Source organism: Rhipicephalus sanguineus, chromosome 2, assembly GCF_013339695.2.
Source record: "Rhipicephalus sanguineus isolate Rsan-2018 chromosome 2, BIME_Rsan_1.4, whole genome shotgun sequence".
Taxonomy (NCBI): Eukaryota; Metazoa; Arthropoda; class Arachnida; order Ixodida; family Ixodidae; genus Rhipicephalus; species Rhipicephalus sanguineus.
In genome coordinates this window covers 112632581-112651601 of record NC_051177.1, presented here as the reverse complement: position 1 = coordinate 112651601, position 19021 = coordinate 112632581, and the positions used below count along the sequence as shown (strand labels likewise).

The 19021-nt window shown below is 47.7% G+C and overlaps 1 protein-coding gene across 5 annotated transcripts; it reads right to left on the bottom strand.

Annotated features, from left to right (window-relative positions):
* Window positions 1–227: 227 nt before the first annotated feature.
* LOC119383533 (serine/arginine-rich splicing factor 7) lies at window positions 228–18405 on the bottom strand. Of its 5 annotated transcripts, none has more exons than XM_037651738.2 (5): window positions 18278–18403; window positions 16451–16768; window positions 16143–16313; window positions 12202–12377; window positions 228–704 (listed from the first exon to the last, which is right to left on the bottom strand). In XM_037651738.2, exons 2-4 carry the CDS (start codon window positions 16681–16683, stop codon window positions 12233–12235), a joined length of 549 nt encoding a protein of 182 aa, XP_037507666.1. In that variant the 5' UTR covers window positions 16684–16768; window positions 18278–18403; the 3' UTR covers window positions 228–704; window positions 12202–12232. The 5 variants fall into 5 exon arrangements, with proteins under 5 accessions (XP_037507666.1, XP_037507663.1, XP_037507664.1 ...); XM_037651735.2 differs by having other exon boundaries at window positions 12237–12377; window positions 18278–18402; XM_037651736.2 differs by having other exon boundaries at window positions 12237–12377; window positions 16451–16763; window positions 18278–18366.
* Between the last annotated feature and the right edge of the window lie 616 nt (window positions 18406–19021).

Below are 19021 nucleotides of genomic sequence, written 5' to 3'. Positions count from 1 at the left end.
GCCAATGAATGGTAATCTCTAAAGACTACAGGCAGGTCAAAGAACTCTGTGAATCTAGCAACAATTGCTGTTAAGTACTGCGCAGACGAGATGCAGCTACATTGCAGGTTCCAAATTTCACTGAGCACTTGAAGTTGGAATATTACATTTAACCACAGCCACCATGCAGATGGCAACCAACCAGTGCATGCAACTTTGCAAATCAGTGAAAGCAGACAAAACAGGCGTGATGACAGACAGCACAGTTTATTTTTCACAGCAAAAGAAACGTATGGAGGTAATTGCCTGTGGCAAGATGCTTGTGGGCAGCTCAACTGATTGTGGGTTTTTCACTTGGAATGTCCTCGACTTATAAAGACAAGCGTGCACCCTTCGTCCCCACAGAACCTCTTGCGGAAATTAAATTGCCCTACGAGAATGAACACGTCTCCACAGGAACAAATGAATGAAAAGTGCTATGCTCATTTTAGCCAAGCTGAGGAGGACGTGCGCGAGATGTCTGCAATGTGGGTTTGGGAGAATGCTGATGAAAGTTTTTTTCGTTCTTATTTAGAGTGATGAAAACAGGAGTGATGTGATTTGCTGCTGCTGGCACCTGCGTTTAAAGAAGCGTGTGTGCATCTTCTCAGTCAAGGTTTCCGTTGCGAGAATCCCTGCGGCTCGGTGACTTGGATCCACTGCGGCCCCTCTTGGCAATAGGTGATCTGGCCAAAGCAAAAGAAAGCACGGTTTGGCGCAAGACGAAGACAACACACTGTTTAATGCAGCCAGTGAAGATGTACAGCAAACGCAAGCGACATTATAGCTGACCAATTCCGAGTAGTTTTCCATACCACTAAAAATATCAGCACATATATCTTAAAGGGGTCATGAAGCACCCCTTGGGCTGATTGGAAAAACACATCCTGCGGAAAGCTGACACAGCTATGAACTGCTCTGCCAAATATTACAGTCGTGCGCGCCGCGTAATGGCCACAAACGGAGCGCGAAGTTGCCGTTTCCCCAGGCACCCTCTTTTCAAACAGAGGCCGGTTCTCACTCTCGTCGGTGGGCGGGGCGTCTGTCCGCTGTACGTCGCAAGAGACATAGCATGCTTATTGGCCGATAGCCGACGTAAATCGAGAGCGGCGTTCGGATCAGATGCGCTTCTTGCCGCGGGGTGCCGCCACTTGCCGGCGCCGCACTCCTCAGTACACGGTAGCCGCACTCGCGCAAGCGAATCACAGCGGGAGAGCGATCGCGTTTCATGACGCGCGCTGGCGTAACTTCTTTCCCCCATGCCATCCCTCCCTGTCTAGCTTCCAGTGCGCTCGCCGGCACGAGAAAAGAGAGAAAGCGCTGGGAGCGTGCGCCAAACCCCCGTAACTCCGCTGATTCTTGACGGATTCGAGAAATTTTTGCGGCAATCGATTCGGGAGGCAGTACACTCCGATACTGAGGCCATTAGATCATTACTTGGAAAAGTGGTTCATGACCCCTTTAAAAGAATGACAAAGACTGCAGTGTTTTACACTAGATGGTAAATTAAGAAGGTGAAAGCTTCAATGCAATGCACATTTCTGAAATGTGGAATTTTCACCAAGTGTTTGATTCTACACGTAATCACATTTATGATGCAATGCATTTCCTGTTACGCCAATTATATAATATGGATGCGAAGAGCAATTTCAGGCCAGCACACTGGCATATTTTATTGAGGAGCATCTTTTTTTAGAAAAGTCTTCATCTACAGTCAGCGTCCCAATTTTTCTGGACCCCCCCCAGGGAACAAAAGACCATAAGAAAAAAACCTGACAGTCCTAATTAACACGTGCCACTATTTCCCTCGAGTGGTGAAATTGATGTAGCAGTATTCAGAACAACTCTGAAGGACTTCCCAGTAAACTGATCGGGCGCCTTGGTGCTCGTACAATAAAACCCCATCAACATACAAATCTGTTGGGAACACTGCATAACTACGTACTAGCTGCCCAAGCCTCCTGAGCAGACCGCCAATACCCAAAGAAGTAAGTGCAATCCCATACATTATTTGTCGTCCAAAGTACACATTTTTCTAACTGTCTGCCAAAGCACGCAAAAAAATTGCAGCTACTTTGCACAAATGTGCGATAGCATGTCATGGTGATACCGAGGAGCATGACGAAACAGGAAACTCTGCAGCTGCGACGGCAAAGCGGATGAATGCCGCATTTGCTCTACACATGACACTTGGTGGTTCTGCACAAGGTCAGTCTTGTTGCTTTTTGTCAGTTTTAAATTTTGTTTGCACTGTTGACTGCCAGTGATTATCTTTTGAAGCGCATCATGGTGCCATTCACAGCAAGAGTTGAGAGGCACAGTTAACCTTTAGTTTCTCTTTACGCAACAGGTGATCTTGGTATGCTCTACAGCTGCAGCTGCTCAGTTTCCCGTTTCGTAATGCTCCTCGGTATCAAACATGACATGCTATCGCACATTTGTGCAAGAGAGGCAAGGGCATACGACAAATCGCTACCAGCCTAAGCAGTCAGCAAATACATAACTGATTTGAGTTTGGGACTTGTAGCAGCTACGTTTTTCCCGACTGGATCATTTAAAATGGTTGCATGTTGACGAGATTCTGCAGACAGGAGATGATATGCAAATACAGTAATACCTCGTTAACTCGAACTCGCATATCTCGAAAAATCGGCTAAGTCGAAGTTTTCCGCGGTACCGAACCATTTCCCATAGGCGCAATGTATTTATTGCCCTTTTATCTCGAAGTATTTCCGTGCCCACTTTCGGTTATCTCGAAATCTCGACTGAGAATGGAACCAAAACTTCGCCGCCGAACCGTTTCACAAAATACTAGCGGCAAAATGTCATACGTTTCACAAGGTTCGCGCGAGGCTGCCGCGTTTACGACGAAGTGGCCACTGTTCCCGAAAGTAAAGTCGGAACCTAGCGGCATACCAACTTTGTCGAGCGACCCTGTGTCACGTCATGTGACGCTAGACGTGCACATAAGCAGGCACTGCAAAATAGCTCGGGTCGTACACGTTTTGTTTACCGTCAGAGATGCGATTTCAGCATTTTATTATAATTTTATTTACGCAAGACACGTCGCGCGGATTTTTTCGTCGGCCGTGCGATGTGGTGAGGATAACGCCACCAAAGCAAAGCAAGTCACTGACGCTGCAAAGAAAGGTAGCCCTAATCAAAGAAACGGATTCGAGGCTCGAAGTTTCCGGACGTCAAAACGGCGCTGAATGTGTGGCATTGTGCGAGAGGAGCCCCTTCCAGTCACATCGACAGATAAGGCCGATTCTCTGGACTTAGCGGTGGGCTAAACTGATCTAGCCTGCAACATCGGCTGGTTTGACCATTTTGTTAAGCCAAACAACGTGGCGTCACGCACAGTGATCGCGGCAGCGTCGACGCAGCTACTCGAGGGGTGACGACTTCCGCCGAAACAAGATACATGCTTCGCTTGATGCGAAATAAACTTGAGTGCAGCGGCGCGGATGATCGGCACATGCGATATGTTAAGCAACTCGAGAAAGCTTTGCTAGGTGCAAGTGTTACTGAGAGGCAGACCAGCCTTAGTCGGTCACTCTGCACTAAATAAAAAGGCAGTGCCGAAAAACACAGCTGGTTAATAGCGCTTGTATGTCATAATTTTTCTTCAAAAGCTTTACAAAGAGCCAGTTAGGCGCTCCTGTTAAGAAACTGGTCAGTAGGGATAACGTTTCTAGATAGAACTGAATTTCTCAATGGAATTTGCCCAACTTTGCTTATCTCGAAAATCTGCTTATCTCGAAATTTTTTCTGGTTTTTACTACTTCGAGTTAACGAGGTATTACTGTATAGGAATGGACCCTATGCCCCACGACGGTAGCCACATATCTGCAAATGGCTATGCCCAGTGGTTCAAGGCAGCTAGATGATCAACATGGTGGCGCTGGTGGCTTTAAAAAATTTCCTTTCAGACCCGCAATCTGAGCAGGAAGCTCAAATCAGACGCCAGAAGGTTTCAGCGTTCAAAATATCGGACGTCTTTATACATTAGCTCTATGGCACACGTGGCGGTACCACGAAGGAGTCTGAAAAAGTGGGTGTTGACTGTACTGTAACCATTACTAAACAACTTTCAGCTACTTCACACGAGATGTGCGAGGAACCCGAATTACTGATCACATCCAGTATTTCATTCTGGCTGGCTCGAGTGGCAGGCTAGATTCTGCTTGAGTTTGAATAATGAGACACTGTCTTCTCTTCGGAGGGAAACTGCAGGATTGAGCAGGCTGACCAAATAGACATCCGAGAGTCAAGCACCAGCACACTTCGCAACTGCCACTGCACAATGCATGGTGGCAGCGGTAGTAGTCAGCATTTTGTCACTTCTAAGTTGGCAGTCTATGATGCATGCTCACGTGCAAGAAAATTTTGGTGGTTTTGCGGCTTGCCATATTGGGCTATGAAACCAGCAAGCTCGAAGTAAGGTGGGACATTCTCTGAGATGACTGAACTGTAATATGATATTCCAACCACAGAGCTCCCATACTCACTCACAAAAGCAAAATAATTATTCGTAGATTGCACAAATTCTTCCTCTGGACACATTTTTTTTAATACTTTATATAAAAATGAAAAATATTTAAACAAGGTAGATCACATCAACTGAGGTTTTACTTGCAAAAGTCATGATCTGACTATGAAGCAGGCCCTACTAAGGACTGAAATAGTTTTCACCTCGTCGGGTTTTTGTAACATAAGCACCTTATGCACGGTACACAAGTGTTTTTGCATTTCGCCTCCACACTGGCCCGTTTTGGCACACAAAATTTAAGCAGAGGCAGAAAATTTAGTGCCACTTTTCAACACAACACGCTGTGTGTTGCAGCTAAGATAATTCCGAAGACGCAATTTGGCTCGATATTTCCTTAGTGTTCCTTCAAGGCCTCATTCTCACAGCTGTCAAAGTGCCCGTCACGTCAAAACGCACAGCAGACGCAACGGAGCAATGTACAAATGGGCGGGCGAAGGTGTAAACTGTTACGACAGCGGCGCGCTCTTGTACAATGCTTCCCGCCCAGTTGCACAGCTGAAAGGCACTGATCCCTACCCAATGCTCCAACACAAAACACAGCAGTAAAGAAAGCCACTTTAAATGACTGCTCGAACTTCTCAATGGACAATGAAGTTGCCCGGCTCAGTTCCCATGCCAACGAAGGGGACTGTGGCGGCCCATTTTTGAGCAGCAAGCTTGTGAACCCATCCCCCTCTTTAAAACCGGCGCAGTTACGGCGATGTCACGTGGTTTTTGATGGCTGTGTGAATGAGGCCTGAAGAATATCCCAAGGCACTAAAGAACAAACAAAAAAATGCACATGCAGTGTAAACTTAAAGAGGGGTTTTAAGAGCAAGGCTCTCACTGCTCAAGTTATAATTGTCGCGCAACTGTCACACAAAAAGGCTTTTTTTTTTTCTGCGAGATGCCCACAGCAGGAAAAAGAGGTTAGGCACAAAGGATTAGAGCAGCAGTTTTTGAAAGCACAAATGCCCCAGCAGACAAGGACAGCTTGGAAAGGTTGCAAGTGCGATGAAATGCGTTGCGATGCGACAATCATCACAGGCGTGTCAAAGGTTAAAACAGAAAATTAGCTCAATAACTTCTGCCCAGAAATAAGAGAAGATCTGCAGATCATGCACAACGCAACTAAATTAATCCAAATAATGTAGTTATGGGATTTCATGTGCCAAAACCACGATCAGATTATGAGGCTTGCCTAGTGGAGGACACCTGTATAATTATGACCATGATGTTCACATGCACCGCACCCACATCGAAATACGCAAGTGCTCTCGCAATCTGCCCCCTTTACTACAAAGATCCAACTGAGCTTTCACACAATGATAACATTTCGCACGAAGTCCAGTTTCCATAAGAATCACTGAAGTACCAATATACCGGCAAGATTTCCTTTTTCTTGATGTAAGCATTGGCAAGCAGTCTCTAAGCCCTTTCAACTACAGCTACAATGCGTTGCACCTCATATTGAATTAGACATGCATACTGAACATCTATTCTTGTTGCACTGCACAAAGTTCTAATTGCATGCAATTTTGATGTGCCAATTTACTTTGTAATTCTCTCAATTTTGGAAAAAGAATGCTCCCAAAACGACACATTAGATGTCTTACATTTAAAAAATTACAAACCGCACTGCATCTTTGAAATCAGCGCACAAACGTGCATAAACTGCATGTTTCGTCAAAGTTAATGAAGAATTTAATGAGAAGTGTCCCGAATTAACAGCCACTATGATAATAGTAGCACAGCTGAAACGCAGCTTAAATTGTGAATTTCAATGTCAATCTATGTATGCACCTTGTAGTTATCTATAAATATCCTGTATACATGAAATCTCACACAAAAGGATATCATTGTTTTTTCAAGGTTCGCTTTCAGCACAGACATTGTATGATACAGTAAAAGCTCGTTAATTCGGATAAAATTACCTGAATGCTGAATTATAGAAAGCATCAACAAAGCAATAAATAAATGCTTATTACATCAATGCACTTTCATTTTGTTGGGGAATATGTGAATACAGTAATTATTTTACAGAAAAGCAGTGTAAAACCCGCAATTTTCGTCATTTGCAACTTCCTTCACAATGTGAACGGGGCTGAAGACACTCGTGTCTACACCCCAGTCAAGGGTACTGACAAGAAAATTTTCACTTTTGTGTTTTGTGTCATATGAAAGTCCAAGCCCTCAAGACCCTAGAAAATGCACTGCTAAGCATCAGTGCACCCTGAAAAAGTAATTACAGTAAGTTTTTAAAAGCTAGTTTCGGTTCCTACTAAAGCTGTGTGAATAGCAAAATTTTGGGTGCGAAGCGAATTCAAATATTGGAAGTGTAAGTGCGAATCGAATATTTTTCGTATATTTCTCGAATATTTCTAGAATATTTTTCGAATACTTCAAAGCAAAATTGCAGAAAAAAAAGTTAGAGAGGATTTCTTAGCATACTCTTATGAGATAGCAACATGAAAGTGTTTCTTTTCGCTAAGTTGATGAAGCACTGGCGGGGTGGTGTTTTATAGTCTTATCAAGAATGAGGCAATGTAGAGGCCGAATTCTATTTATGTAAATGATTTGGTGCAACCAAAGTGTCGCCGACAACACTTTTTACACATGATAGGCAAAGATGCCATTTCCTCAGCCTCTCCTCCTCTCTCAACTTCTGTGGAAGCCCAACTGATGAGGCGGACAAGAGTGTGCTCCCTTCAAGTCGGGAGTTCCAAATCTGCCTCGTAGACATCGATATACAGTCGACGTCCGATTTCCCGGACGCTCAAAATTCCGGACATGCCTGATTTCCCGGACTCATCTGTGGCACCGTCAAGTTCCCCGTAGAGTCAATGTATTAAAAAGTCCGAAATTCCGGACGCTTATAGCCTTCGCCATCCGCTTTCCCGTACTTTTTACTGTTACCGCCGACCCAAAGCCACCACCGACGCCGCCATTTTGGTTGTTTTCAGCGCGCCAACTGGCTGAAACGGGCCAAGAAACGACCGCCAACTTATCGGACTACCGCTGCAACTAGCTGTGACGAAGCCGGCGAGTCGCGGCCGCAGCTGATTTTGTTCGCTCAAACCACGGCTGAGAGCAGTACAATCGCGACGCGCGAAAGCGCTAGTCACGTGCTTTTTACTTTCTGTATTTCTCGGGCTTCTTTGCAGCTCGGAAGAAATGGTACACGTTAGACTTTCTTTCTCGCAAATAAAGCAATGGGGGTTTAGGAAGACACTCTCGAACTTTGCAAATCCCACTTATTGCCTAAAGTCAATATTTAGCAATTGAGTTAAATAAGCCTAATTAACAAATTATTTACAAAACAAAAAAAAAATATCCGTAGTGCGTAAGGTGGCTTTCAGCAATATGTAAATGATTTCACTCAACTGCCTCCAATATTGCATTTTTTAACCCTTGGCACAAGTTAGCTGACACACACACACACACACACAGTTACACTGCGTGCCGCGATAACGTTTTACGCAATAAAAGTTTACTGCGCAGCTGAACTTGCTGACGCCACAGTGCCACAGTGTCTTCCGCCTTTTCGAGAGGTGGAGAAATAGGTCCATAAATGATTCCTACTTCCGCGCAATTGCAGCGATGCAAGCATAGGGAAAGAACGAATGTGAGGTGGCGGCCACCGGCGACCACGCCAGTATGACCTATCGCTGACAACCCTGTCGAAAGAAATATATTCACCTAACTTCTCGGGCATGCCTGTCGCGTCACGCTGCTTTAAGCCTACTGCACGCATTTAGCCGCCGATCGTTGCTGCTCGTTGCGCCGGACCGCTTTCACATGCGCACCGCTTTGTAGAAACGAAAGCAGCCCTCTGTTGCGGAGTTGATCGTTGCGGATCGTGCACACAGAAACCACGCTACACTCACGCCATTACGATAAACGCACGCGTACGGCACAGCAAGCGTAGCTCTGTCGTAACCATACTGCATGCTTTTATTAGGCGACAACATAAACGCACCTCCGTCCGCTGCCAGGACCGGTAGAGCATCAGCATCGAGGAGTGCGCATAGCTTGCAGAAAGCGAAGATTGCGGCGCGGTTGCAGTGCTGCTAGAGTAGCTAGGGCTAGAGTGCTAGTGCTGCTGTACCGTTGCCACTGATATTGAATTGGATTGCGTCGGCTGTCGCGACGGCTGGGACGCTAGTGGCGCCATTAACAAATGCAGCAGCTCAAGATGGCGACCACGACGTACTTACATCCACTCACGAAGCGCGCTGTCCACGAAACATTAGTTTCGGTTCCTAAAACCATGTTGTGGCGCAGCACTGGCGCAAATTAGGCAAAAAAGACCCTTTTGGAGCAGTGTGGAGCAGCAATTGCAAACTGGCGCAGTTTGGCGCATGTTTCCCACCACTGCAATTGCGACCGTAGCAGAGCTTGAAAGGCAGCTTTGCTGCAATACCGGGGTGTGACGAGGTGAAGCACATTGAAGATCTAGGGACCCCTTCCATTCGGACGTTGACTGTGTCTTGGCAAAGTTCGACTGTAGCGGAGCTTGAAAGGCAGCTTTGCCGCAATACCGGCGTGTGATGAGGTGAAGCATATTGAAAATCTAGGGGCCACTTCTAATCGGACGTTATGTCTTGGCAAAGTTCGACCGTAACGGAGCTTGAAAGGCAGCTTTGCCACAATACCAGGGTGTGATGAGGTGAAGCATATTAAAAATCTGAAGGGGTCACTTTCAATCTGACGTTGACTGTATTTGTTTTTGGGAAGTTCGAATAGTTCGAATAGTAAAATTCCAGTGTGAATCGAATCGAATAGCAAACACTATTCGAAAAATAATCGAAATTTCGAATATTTGCACACCCCTAGTTCCTACTGTATCCCGATGTCACATCACGGTGTGAACCTCTCGTCCCCTGCTACCGCAATATATATTGTAACGTTTATATGGCCGCTCTGCACTGGGGCTTCGTTGGTGACGCACAAGTGGCCATCTTAGAAGCTGGGGGGGGCATCTTGTCTTGTCACACAGCCCGGCCTGGCTTGGCTATGCGATTAACCATAGGATCAAGTGTAGTGCCCGTGATGCCCTTCCGGCTTCTGCCACAGCCTTTGAGATGTGTACAGTAGAACCTCGTTGATACGTTCCCACTTAGTATGATTTCCCGGCTCCTACGCCCGAAATCGCTAAAATTAAAAATAACCCAACACAGCTGTGTGTAATACGTTCCCCGAAAATAAGATTATTCGGCAGCAATGTCCAGCACCACGGAAAACTGCGGTCGTATGATAAGTTTTGTAGTCAGAAACTCCCATTCAGATGCGCAAGAAGCGCCCTCTCATGTACTCGTGAAGTGTGAAGTGGCGGACAGCCGCCGCGCGGCGACGGCGGCTTTTCCACAGTGCTTTTCCCCCCTCCGCGCTTTCTCTGCTTTGCTCAATTGTCCTCTCCGCATCTCTTCCGAATTGCTCAATCGTCCCCTCCGCGTCTTCTCCGAATTGCTGAATTGTCCTATCCGTGTATTCTCCGAATTGCTCGATCCCCGCTCTCTGTCAACCACACTCCGACCCCAAGGCAGGCGGCGACGCTGGCGGTCAAAATCTTCAAACGGCTTTAAAAAAAGAAAAGTCTTTTCTGTAGCATGTGGCACGATTTTGCTGAGCATTGCAAATCCTTCATCCGTAGCACGGTACATAGATGCACACTCCTTCCACGCACTTTTGTTCAGACCCCATGGCTACAACAGCCGGGGGAACTAACAATGCGGGCCAAAGAACGGAGGCTGTCGCTGCTCCAATCCGCCACGGTTCTGTACAAGACCTACGGAAACGCACATGCCGTCGCTGCCGCTGCACAGCACACCGTGACACGTAACCACAGCAACGCCACCACTGTGCCCAGTGAATATGGCCGACAATTTCCCTCACACTTTTCTCCAAGAGTGCGTTCGTTTTCGGGTCGCTCCGCCCATCGCGCGGCACGTTCGTTTTTCTCTGGCTGGACAATTCTGCCCACCAGCGGGTCATCAGAAGCTGCCAGAAAAAATTTTTTCTGGAAGATATCTGGGAGTTTTTTGGCGATCAGGCGAGACGATGCACACTCGCCGCCATCTTTGTGAGGACTCGACGGATCGCAATGCGGGCGCTGGGGACTTCACCTTCGGTTGCCATTACGCAGGGCGTTATCTTTGAAACCCTGTTCCGCCGAGCGAGATGGTGCGATTACGAGTGGCAGCGAACATACCAGTGCATGTCTCAAGTTAAGACAGAGCGCAAACTGATCAGCGCGAGTGTGCGACGTAGTATGCGATAGCCGCGAGCAGCTGTCGCTTTTGGCACGCTTATCACTTTCGAGAGATTCCGCAAATCGTGTTGTACCGCGATTGTTACGTGCACTGCGCAGAGTTGAGCTTGTTAAGCCTTTAGCGGGGCGGCAATTTTCTTCATTGACGGGGCGAGTCGTGCGTGATCTTGCGAACGTACGTGATCGTATGCCAAATGTGTATGCTCAAGATTATAACTCCCGCTCTTCGACAAACCTAGCCTTATATTTCTAAGCGGCAATGCAGGAAGAACCGCCGCTTCATCTGCTGACACGGCAGTAGCGTTTCTTTGTTTACGCTGCTTGTCCCAGAGTTCGATTTTGCAATATTGGGGTTGTCTCGGGATTTCAACACACGTGACCACGACATTATTGTCGGTCAGGACCTGAACTAGCTGGCTGACCTCTGGCTGCCAGTGAGATGCCAGGTGTTCCAAAATCGAAGAGTCCCTCCATGTTTTTTGAGAAATAAACGTTTTTTGTCCATGCACCTCAATATGGGCTTGTCAGCCTGAATTTTTACTGAATTTGGATCGTACGTTTTCCCGGATCATATGTTTATTTTCCACATTTTTTTCGGAAACGTATCAATGAGGTTCTACTATTTGTTATTAAAGAAAATACCATCTACGATATATTTTGGCAAATGCAATTATCCAAAGTTAGGCCCCTGAATGGATTCTGCTGCTGCCATCACAACGTCATGTGGACTTCTGATTGTTATTGTTGAAGACGTCTAGGCGGGCGATGCTTCCCACAGTCTTCTCGCACATCCTTTGCGTTTCCGAGTCATGGTAATAGCTGTGTAAGCATGCCAGGTGTGCTTGATTCTTTCACGTCTCCAGCTTTGAGTGCCAATGGAGTTGCACAAGACAGTGTTCCAGTGGATGATAGTCCATGGCTCTATACGGCAACCAGGTCATGTGCGCCGATGCACATAACAGACTGACGAAGACTTGCTTGAAGCAGGGGCCGTATTCTTGGATGGCAAAATGCGAGTTTAAGCCAGGATGGCACTTTGGGAGCGCGCAAATTACGAGCAGGTACAAATTACACAGGTAAATACGATACATGTACACAGGTTCACCTCGGGCTTAACAATGCAAACTGAAACGAGTTTTATCAAACAACACACGAACGTAGTCTCACTTGAAGTTGTGCACATAATCATCCCAGTAGTAGAGTCTAGAGTTACCTGACCAGCCACACTTTGTTTTTACCAACTCGGCGGCTTGCTCCCTACACCAGCTAAGCAAGAGGCACGTGCAAGAGCAGGGAGGAAGTTGTGGATGACAAGAAGCAAGCAAGCAGGCACTGGCAGAGGGTGCACAGAGAAAGAGACCGTGTGTCGGTGTGCAGTTACCTGCAGTGGCCGTGGGAGGGGGTTGTGCCACTCACCGGCTGCGTGAGCGGCTCCGTGATCCGGCTGGCGGAGACCTCCGCGGAGACCGGCTCAGTGAGCGGGAGCGGCCGCCACCTCCTCCACCTCCTCCGCGGCGGGGAGAGAACGAGCGGCTCCTGGACCTGGATCGGCTACGGCTGCGTGAACGACGACCCCGGGACCACCACCTGTCACTGCTGCCAACACACACTGTCGCGCCAGCTAGCCCTACCCATCCCTTCTGTGGCTCTGCCCCAAGGGACCAACCCATCATTCACCACCCTGTACTTGAATGGAAGGGGAATTTAAGGGTTCGTTTAGACACAAGCTTAAGGAGAACTAACAGACAATCAAGCCAAGGAAAGTGTACGGGATGTTATTTGTAGTAATTATTATATAAATGCGAAGAAATGAAAGTGCACGAAAAGACTAATTGCCGCCGGCAGGGGCCAAACCTGCAACCTTCAAACGTGTCCATTATTCTACAAATCGAGCAACGGTGGCGGTCGTCCTCCCGTACGCTTCATCGGATATGCCTGTGCATAGATACACCTGATAAAGTGTATCTATGCACAGCCGCAGCTCAATCTGTAGAGCATTGGACGCATTATTCGGCGGTTGCAGGTTAGGTCCCAGCTGGCAGCAAGTTGTCTTTTTACCCACTTTAATTTCATCACATTTACATTTTAATTAGTACAAATAGTGTCCCTTTTGCTTTCCTGGGGTTGATTATCCATTAGTTCTCATTAATGCCCTATACTTAGCAACTTAGATCTTTGGGCTAGAAGATAGGTCATCCTTAGCTATGCTTACAGCGCAAAGCTACACACTGACGAAGGAGGGACGGTTTGGCTTTCGAGGTTTTTCCTTCATCCATGCAGAGTTTGCACCGTAAGCATTCTTAATTCTACACAGAGAAACCTTCCTCCTTTCTTATGTGTGACAAATCCTATAAAGAAGAGCACCAAGTCGGGCTAGGTGGTTCACATTCATCTTAAAGGCTATTAAAGTAAACACGGACAGACTAGGGAAGGGACGAGGGACTGTGCGCGTCCCGTCTTCCCTCGTCTTTGTCCGTGTTTACTGGTGCAGTTAATAGCCTATAAATCCTATGAACCAAGCACAGATGACATTATGAAAACGGATGCACAACATGCGGGAAATAACGGGAAAAACACAAGAAAGGAAATCATAGAGGAAAGAAAACAAAAAGTGAAGGGGGAATAACAAAGCATGCAAGACAATTTGAAGGGTATCTCCTACACCGGGCTGAAGTTTAGCACCTCTCATTTTAGCACCTCTCATTTAGAACTCATGACAAAATTACTTTTTTTGGGACATGGCAAGTATGGTGGCGTGCAGAACCAGACAGACATACCCTAAGCGTGTATCCACACGACGAACCGAATCCGTGTTTTCCGCCGCGGACGGCACATCCCGTGACCCCGCGTCACGGATTTATGCCATCCGTGCCGCATCCGCGGACGGAAAATGCCAAGCTCTTTTTCGCATTCGGATTCGTGCGGAATAACAAAACAGATTTAGCCGAGAGTGCCATTATAGGTCTGGCAACAAACGCTGCTTTTTCTTTTTCTCTGCACCCATAGACGGAAACATAAAAACCTTCAGTACTTTTGCTAGCGATGAATATGTTTTCGACTTTGAGACTGCTCGCGCCATCTAGAGAAAAAAGGAACAAGCAAGCATTCGCATACTATTATGACCTCTGAGATTTGGTAGCACTCGCGCTATCGCAGATCACCGAGCTCATGCTCTCTCGCTAAGCCTACAGCTCTCAGAAAACGAGTACAGCGCTCTGAAACAGTACCAAATTGTCATGAATACGTTGCCGGCGAAGCTTGAGGACACAAGCCTAAAGCCGACACAATCATCAGGTTGGGACTAACAGCCCATGCAATGCGTGACGAAGAGCTTAAAGATTCGAAGCGGGCAGCTCTCGCTTCAGACAGTGCCGCCATGTTTTTTTTTCTCAGGCGCGTCCGTCTACTCGCCTCGTCCGTCGTGTGGATGTGCTTCGCAGCCGGACAGGCGGCGGAACGATCGTCCGCGGAAGAGATTTCCGCGGAGAAGTCCGTCGTGTGGATACACACTAAGTGACCTGACTAAGCTGTACCACCACCAAGAAAGATGTAGAGGCATAGCTTTTTTTGGGGGGCAATAAAAGTGAATTAAAGCTCGTGATAATTGCAGAACTAAGAAAAACTGCAAAGCCTTTGAATACTAAAGGCAAGTTATGCCTAGAAGGAAAAACCTGGCATCATTCTACAGTCAATTGAGCACACCCATGCTTAAGAATGAAAGCAACATAAACACAGGGTACCAAACACATTACGCACAAAACACAGAAGTGCACAAGTACATACGTAACTCCATCAGTGCTGCGATACACAATTTAACGGGCCCGATTTTAACACGTGAATATGCGTACATCCCCCGAAATGTAGAATGCGTCTTACATTTGTACTACTGCAAGTGTCATTAAATCAAGCTACCGAGCATTACGTTTACTGGTACGGTGATGCTGCTGCTGTTCACGCAAACAGAGGCAGCAAGGTGCAACGTATAAACAAGAAAAAAAGAAAAGTCCCTTCACCACCTGGGATGCTCTTCCATGTGTCAACATTGTCCCTCACAAACAATGCAGCATGCAGCACACTGTGCTACCACTTTCCCAGACCACTCCCACTTTGCAGCCAGTCTCAGCCCCAGTGCTCGGCCATTCCATCGCACAAAGACACCACTTCAACCACCTAGGCAACACCGTTCCTTCTCCTCTTCAACCTACATCCACACTCAAGCTTTCCCTATAAGCAACAAAGTGCTGCTCGCTTATCATTGGGCCATGGGCTCCTCCTTTAGAACACGTCCTCAACCTGGGCAAGGAACAACACCCCCCCCCTTCACCTTCCAAGACCACTCGAGACACCCGTGGCTTCCCCATTCCCAACCATTCCGACGGAACGGATTGCAAGCGCTGCTCACCCTCTTGACAAAAGGGAGCCACGAGGCTCATGCCATAGAAAAAAAAAAAAAGAGGGCTCATTCCCCGCATAACTCTCAGTGCAGGGGAGCCCCGTGAGGCGGAGCCCCCAACCTCAGACTCACCTTTGGCAGCTGCAGCAGCAGCAGACGCAGCCGCCGCACATTCTGCCCGCTTGCAGAGGTGCACAGTGCAATCTCTTGCCGCTAGTGGCAACTCTCTTCCCGACACCCTCTCAGTAGTAGTTGTGGTACTACGCAGTAGTAGTAGTAGTAGTGTGTTCTGCAGAGCGGTTTGCCCCCATCTCAGTAGCAGTGGAAGAAGCTCTCTCTTAGCAGACTAGCAGACGAGAAGCAGTGCAGGCTGCTGCCGCCCCTGTTCGCTTGCAACGGAGTGGCCGCCTCGCTCTCATGTGATCATCTCTTTAGCTGCCCCATTTTTTGGCGCTGTAGTAGTAGTAGTAGTAGTTGTAGTGGTTGGGAGTGCTGGCATCGTGCGCCGCTGCCAACCACCGCCGACTCAACCGAAGCCTCTCGTGCGCAGACATTTACGACAACGGGGGCGAGGCTCAGGCCTACAAAACATGGGGCATCAGCATTACTCGCCACACAAGACGCACGTGCACGCACTCGTACACACACACACACCATCCATTCAATGCAAAGAGAGCCAAATAAATCCTGCCGCAAACCCCGATAACCTGTCCTACACCTGTTCACTGCTAGGCCATGTCACACGGCAACTGCGAAACAACTCCCCAAAAGGACAAACAACGAATTAGGTAGTCAATGTTGCCACTTTCAAAAGTAATGCACATTCTGTTCCCTACGGGAAAGAACACTACTCTACCCTGCCCTAACTGAAGTCCAATACTGTACTTTAAGTAAAGAAAACTATGTCAATGTTGGCAAGCAGCACTTACCGCGAGGAATTCCTGCGCGAGTAGACCCTGCAGTCTCTGGCATAGTGGCCCCTTTCACCGCAGTCATAGCAACGGTCAGTCGGTTGGAAGGGGCGCGAGGAGCCACGGTACGAAGAGTTACGAGACTTCCCTGTGGACAACTCTACGCGCACACGGCGACCGCAAAGCATCCTGCAAAAAAAGGACCAGCACTTATAGCAGAGGCGACTTACAGCAGAGGCACCACGGCAGACCGCCGTAGTGGGTATCACTGACATAATTACCAAATAAATGGAATTAACGAAACGGGCGTGGCCCTTGGAACTCACTTGCCGTCCAGTGCACGCACGGCGTCCCGTGCATCTCGGGGGTCTTCGAACTCGACGAAGGCGAAGCCGGGTGGACTTCGGGCCACCCAGACGTTGCGCAGGGGCCCGTAGTAGCCAAACGCCTCCTCCAACTCATGCTTGGTGCCACTGTTGCCCAACTCACCGACGTACACCTTGCAGTCTATGGGGCAGGTGTCTCTGTAGCGTGCCATCTGCGGAGAATCCCGGGACATTTTTGCGTTGTGTTGTTGGGGCTGCAGACGCCGTTCGTGGGGAGGAGGGGCGGCAAAAGCTGACAGGACATCCACTGGAGCTGTCCTGGCGAATACCACACACACGGGCGACCACATACAAGCACTTGTTAGCTGCGCATACACACACAACGTGCACGCTGCTCGCCACGGATTTGCGCTCGGCCAAACGCAATGGTTCGACAGAACGCTCGTCCGGCGAACGTGAGGGGGGAAAGGGGCAGAGGCAAAAAAAGAAATGTGTAGAACGCGCAGAAGTCATACGCAAGTCATGAAAAATTATGCATTTTTTGAAGATGCGCACGCCACGGTTCACAGTTTTCGTACCGATACTGCCAGAGGGTTCACCAACGCTGCAGGAAATAGTTGATGTACGTGAATTCGTGCTTTTGGCTATGAATTTGGTACATGCAACTACTCAACCAAATGTCGAAGCAATAGTACTAATAAACGCAGAAGGCTGCGCACATGCACAACTACTGGGCATCCTCGAGTTCCTAAGGCAACATTTGCATAAAAACGATGAATCTGCAGTCACAAAGCGACGAGAAACTATATGAACATGGACAAACTGTTGGTAAATTAATGTAATACCCACGCATCATTCCCATGCTGACTGAAACGCCAGAATTCCCTCTAGTACTGTACAAAACAGCCACAGTGTAGTGAGTGCTACCAGCACATTGTGGCTCGCATGTTGCTGTCATGGGATCGCTATTTAAGCTACGCTCCATTTAAAATTTTGTCCTTAATGTCAAGGTGTCCTGCCTAACTTGAGTGGCGTGTAAGACACCCTGACCTAATCTCGCTACCAAGCCGTCGATAGAACTAGCAGAGTAGCTGAGACGCATATCGAATGGCACGCTTCGGTGCTAAAAAAATAATAATAAAAATCGAATGCGCGGAATTGCCGCAGGCGTTACGGCGCAGCACAACCGTTTACAGAACACCTCGGTCATGAAACGTACCGTCGTTCCTGGATCACTACGCTGTTTTCTGGAGATGCGTAAAACTCAGGGCGTGTAGCCTTATCCAAACTCTTGGCCTTATCGACGTAGCTGGGGCCGGCAAACATCGGCAACACTACGCAACTAAAGTAGAGAAGCACGGCACCTGCTAAACGAGAGCACACCAAAGTAAGAACCAAAGAGAAAGGTAAGAAGATGGAAACCGTTGCACTGCTATTTGTTCTATTAGGCGGAAAAAGAAACTCATCGTACGGCAATGCTGGAAAGCCTGTCGTAAAAGCGACAGGCACTGCCGCCATGTTTTGCCGGCACGCTACACCCCTGGTGCTTCGCGAAAGAAAGCTTCCAACGTAATGCGGGAACAACCAATTAACAAAAATTTAAGCTTTCAGTAATGCTGGAACGTATCACTGGTAACGCGTGTGTACAGAATGGCTATTTTCACTGTCAGCGCTAACCGGCCGGATAGGCTTAAGAAACGCCGCTTCCTTTGTTTAATGCCTAAAGCTCGCGTCGGACTGGAACGTGTCTCCTGCGTGGCTCTCGTAGACGACATTTAGATACTACTTAATCACAGTATGCTAAGGCAGTGCACAAAACACACCCACCTTATTTTCTCTCAGAAGTGCGCCGAGCCGAACACAGCAGGCTACGACGACACGAGAACGCGAAAGAGCGCCGAAATCAATCCCGGCATGCCCGGCAAGCAGCGTGACAGGACCGCAGCAAATATAACAGTAAATAAAGCTAAAAAAACAAAAACAAAAGTGCAACTCGAAGTCGATGTGTCTTTATAAAATAATTAAACTTTGCCAGAAACACTTGTCGACCAATGTTTACTCTTGACAATTGTAAAAGCGTATTATCGGCCAAAATTAGGGAATAAATGATGTGAACGACGCTCAATGACGTGTCAACATGCAACATTCTACTATGTACGCACGTGCATGTTGTGCTTCAGGTTTCAAATTAGTGGGATTTTAGATTAAGCGTCTTAGCTGACTAACGCAAAGACACTTTCCCGCCTGGTGTCTCAAACCCTGCTTTCTTTCGTACTCTTCGCGGTTACTGTCCGCCAAGTTTTGTGTAAAACGCATAACGTTGCCTCAAACCACTGTCGGCAAAGTTTTGTTGCTATCTGTAGTGGTTACAGCATCCACGGTTCTTACAGCGTCCTAGCGCTTGTCCTGTGCTTCCAGTATCCCATTACACTATCATCATCACCCTTGCCCGCCGGCTTTTGTCGTATGCGCTTGCATCAAAATGCAAAAAAAAAACGATGGCAAAAAACGAGCACATACAACCGTGCGCATTTGAAACGGCCTCCAAATGAAGCCGCATAACCTAGCCAG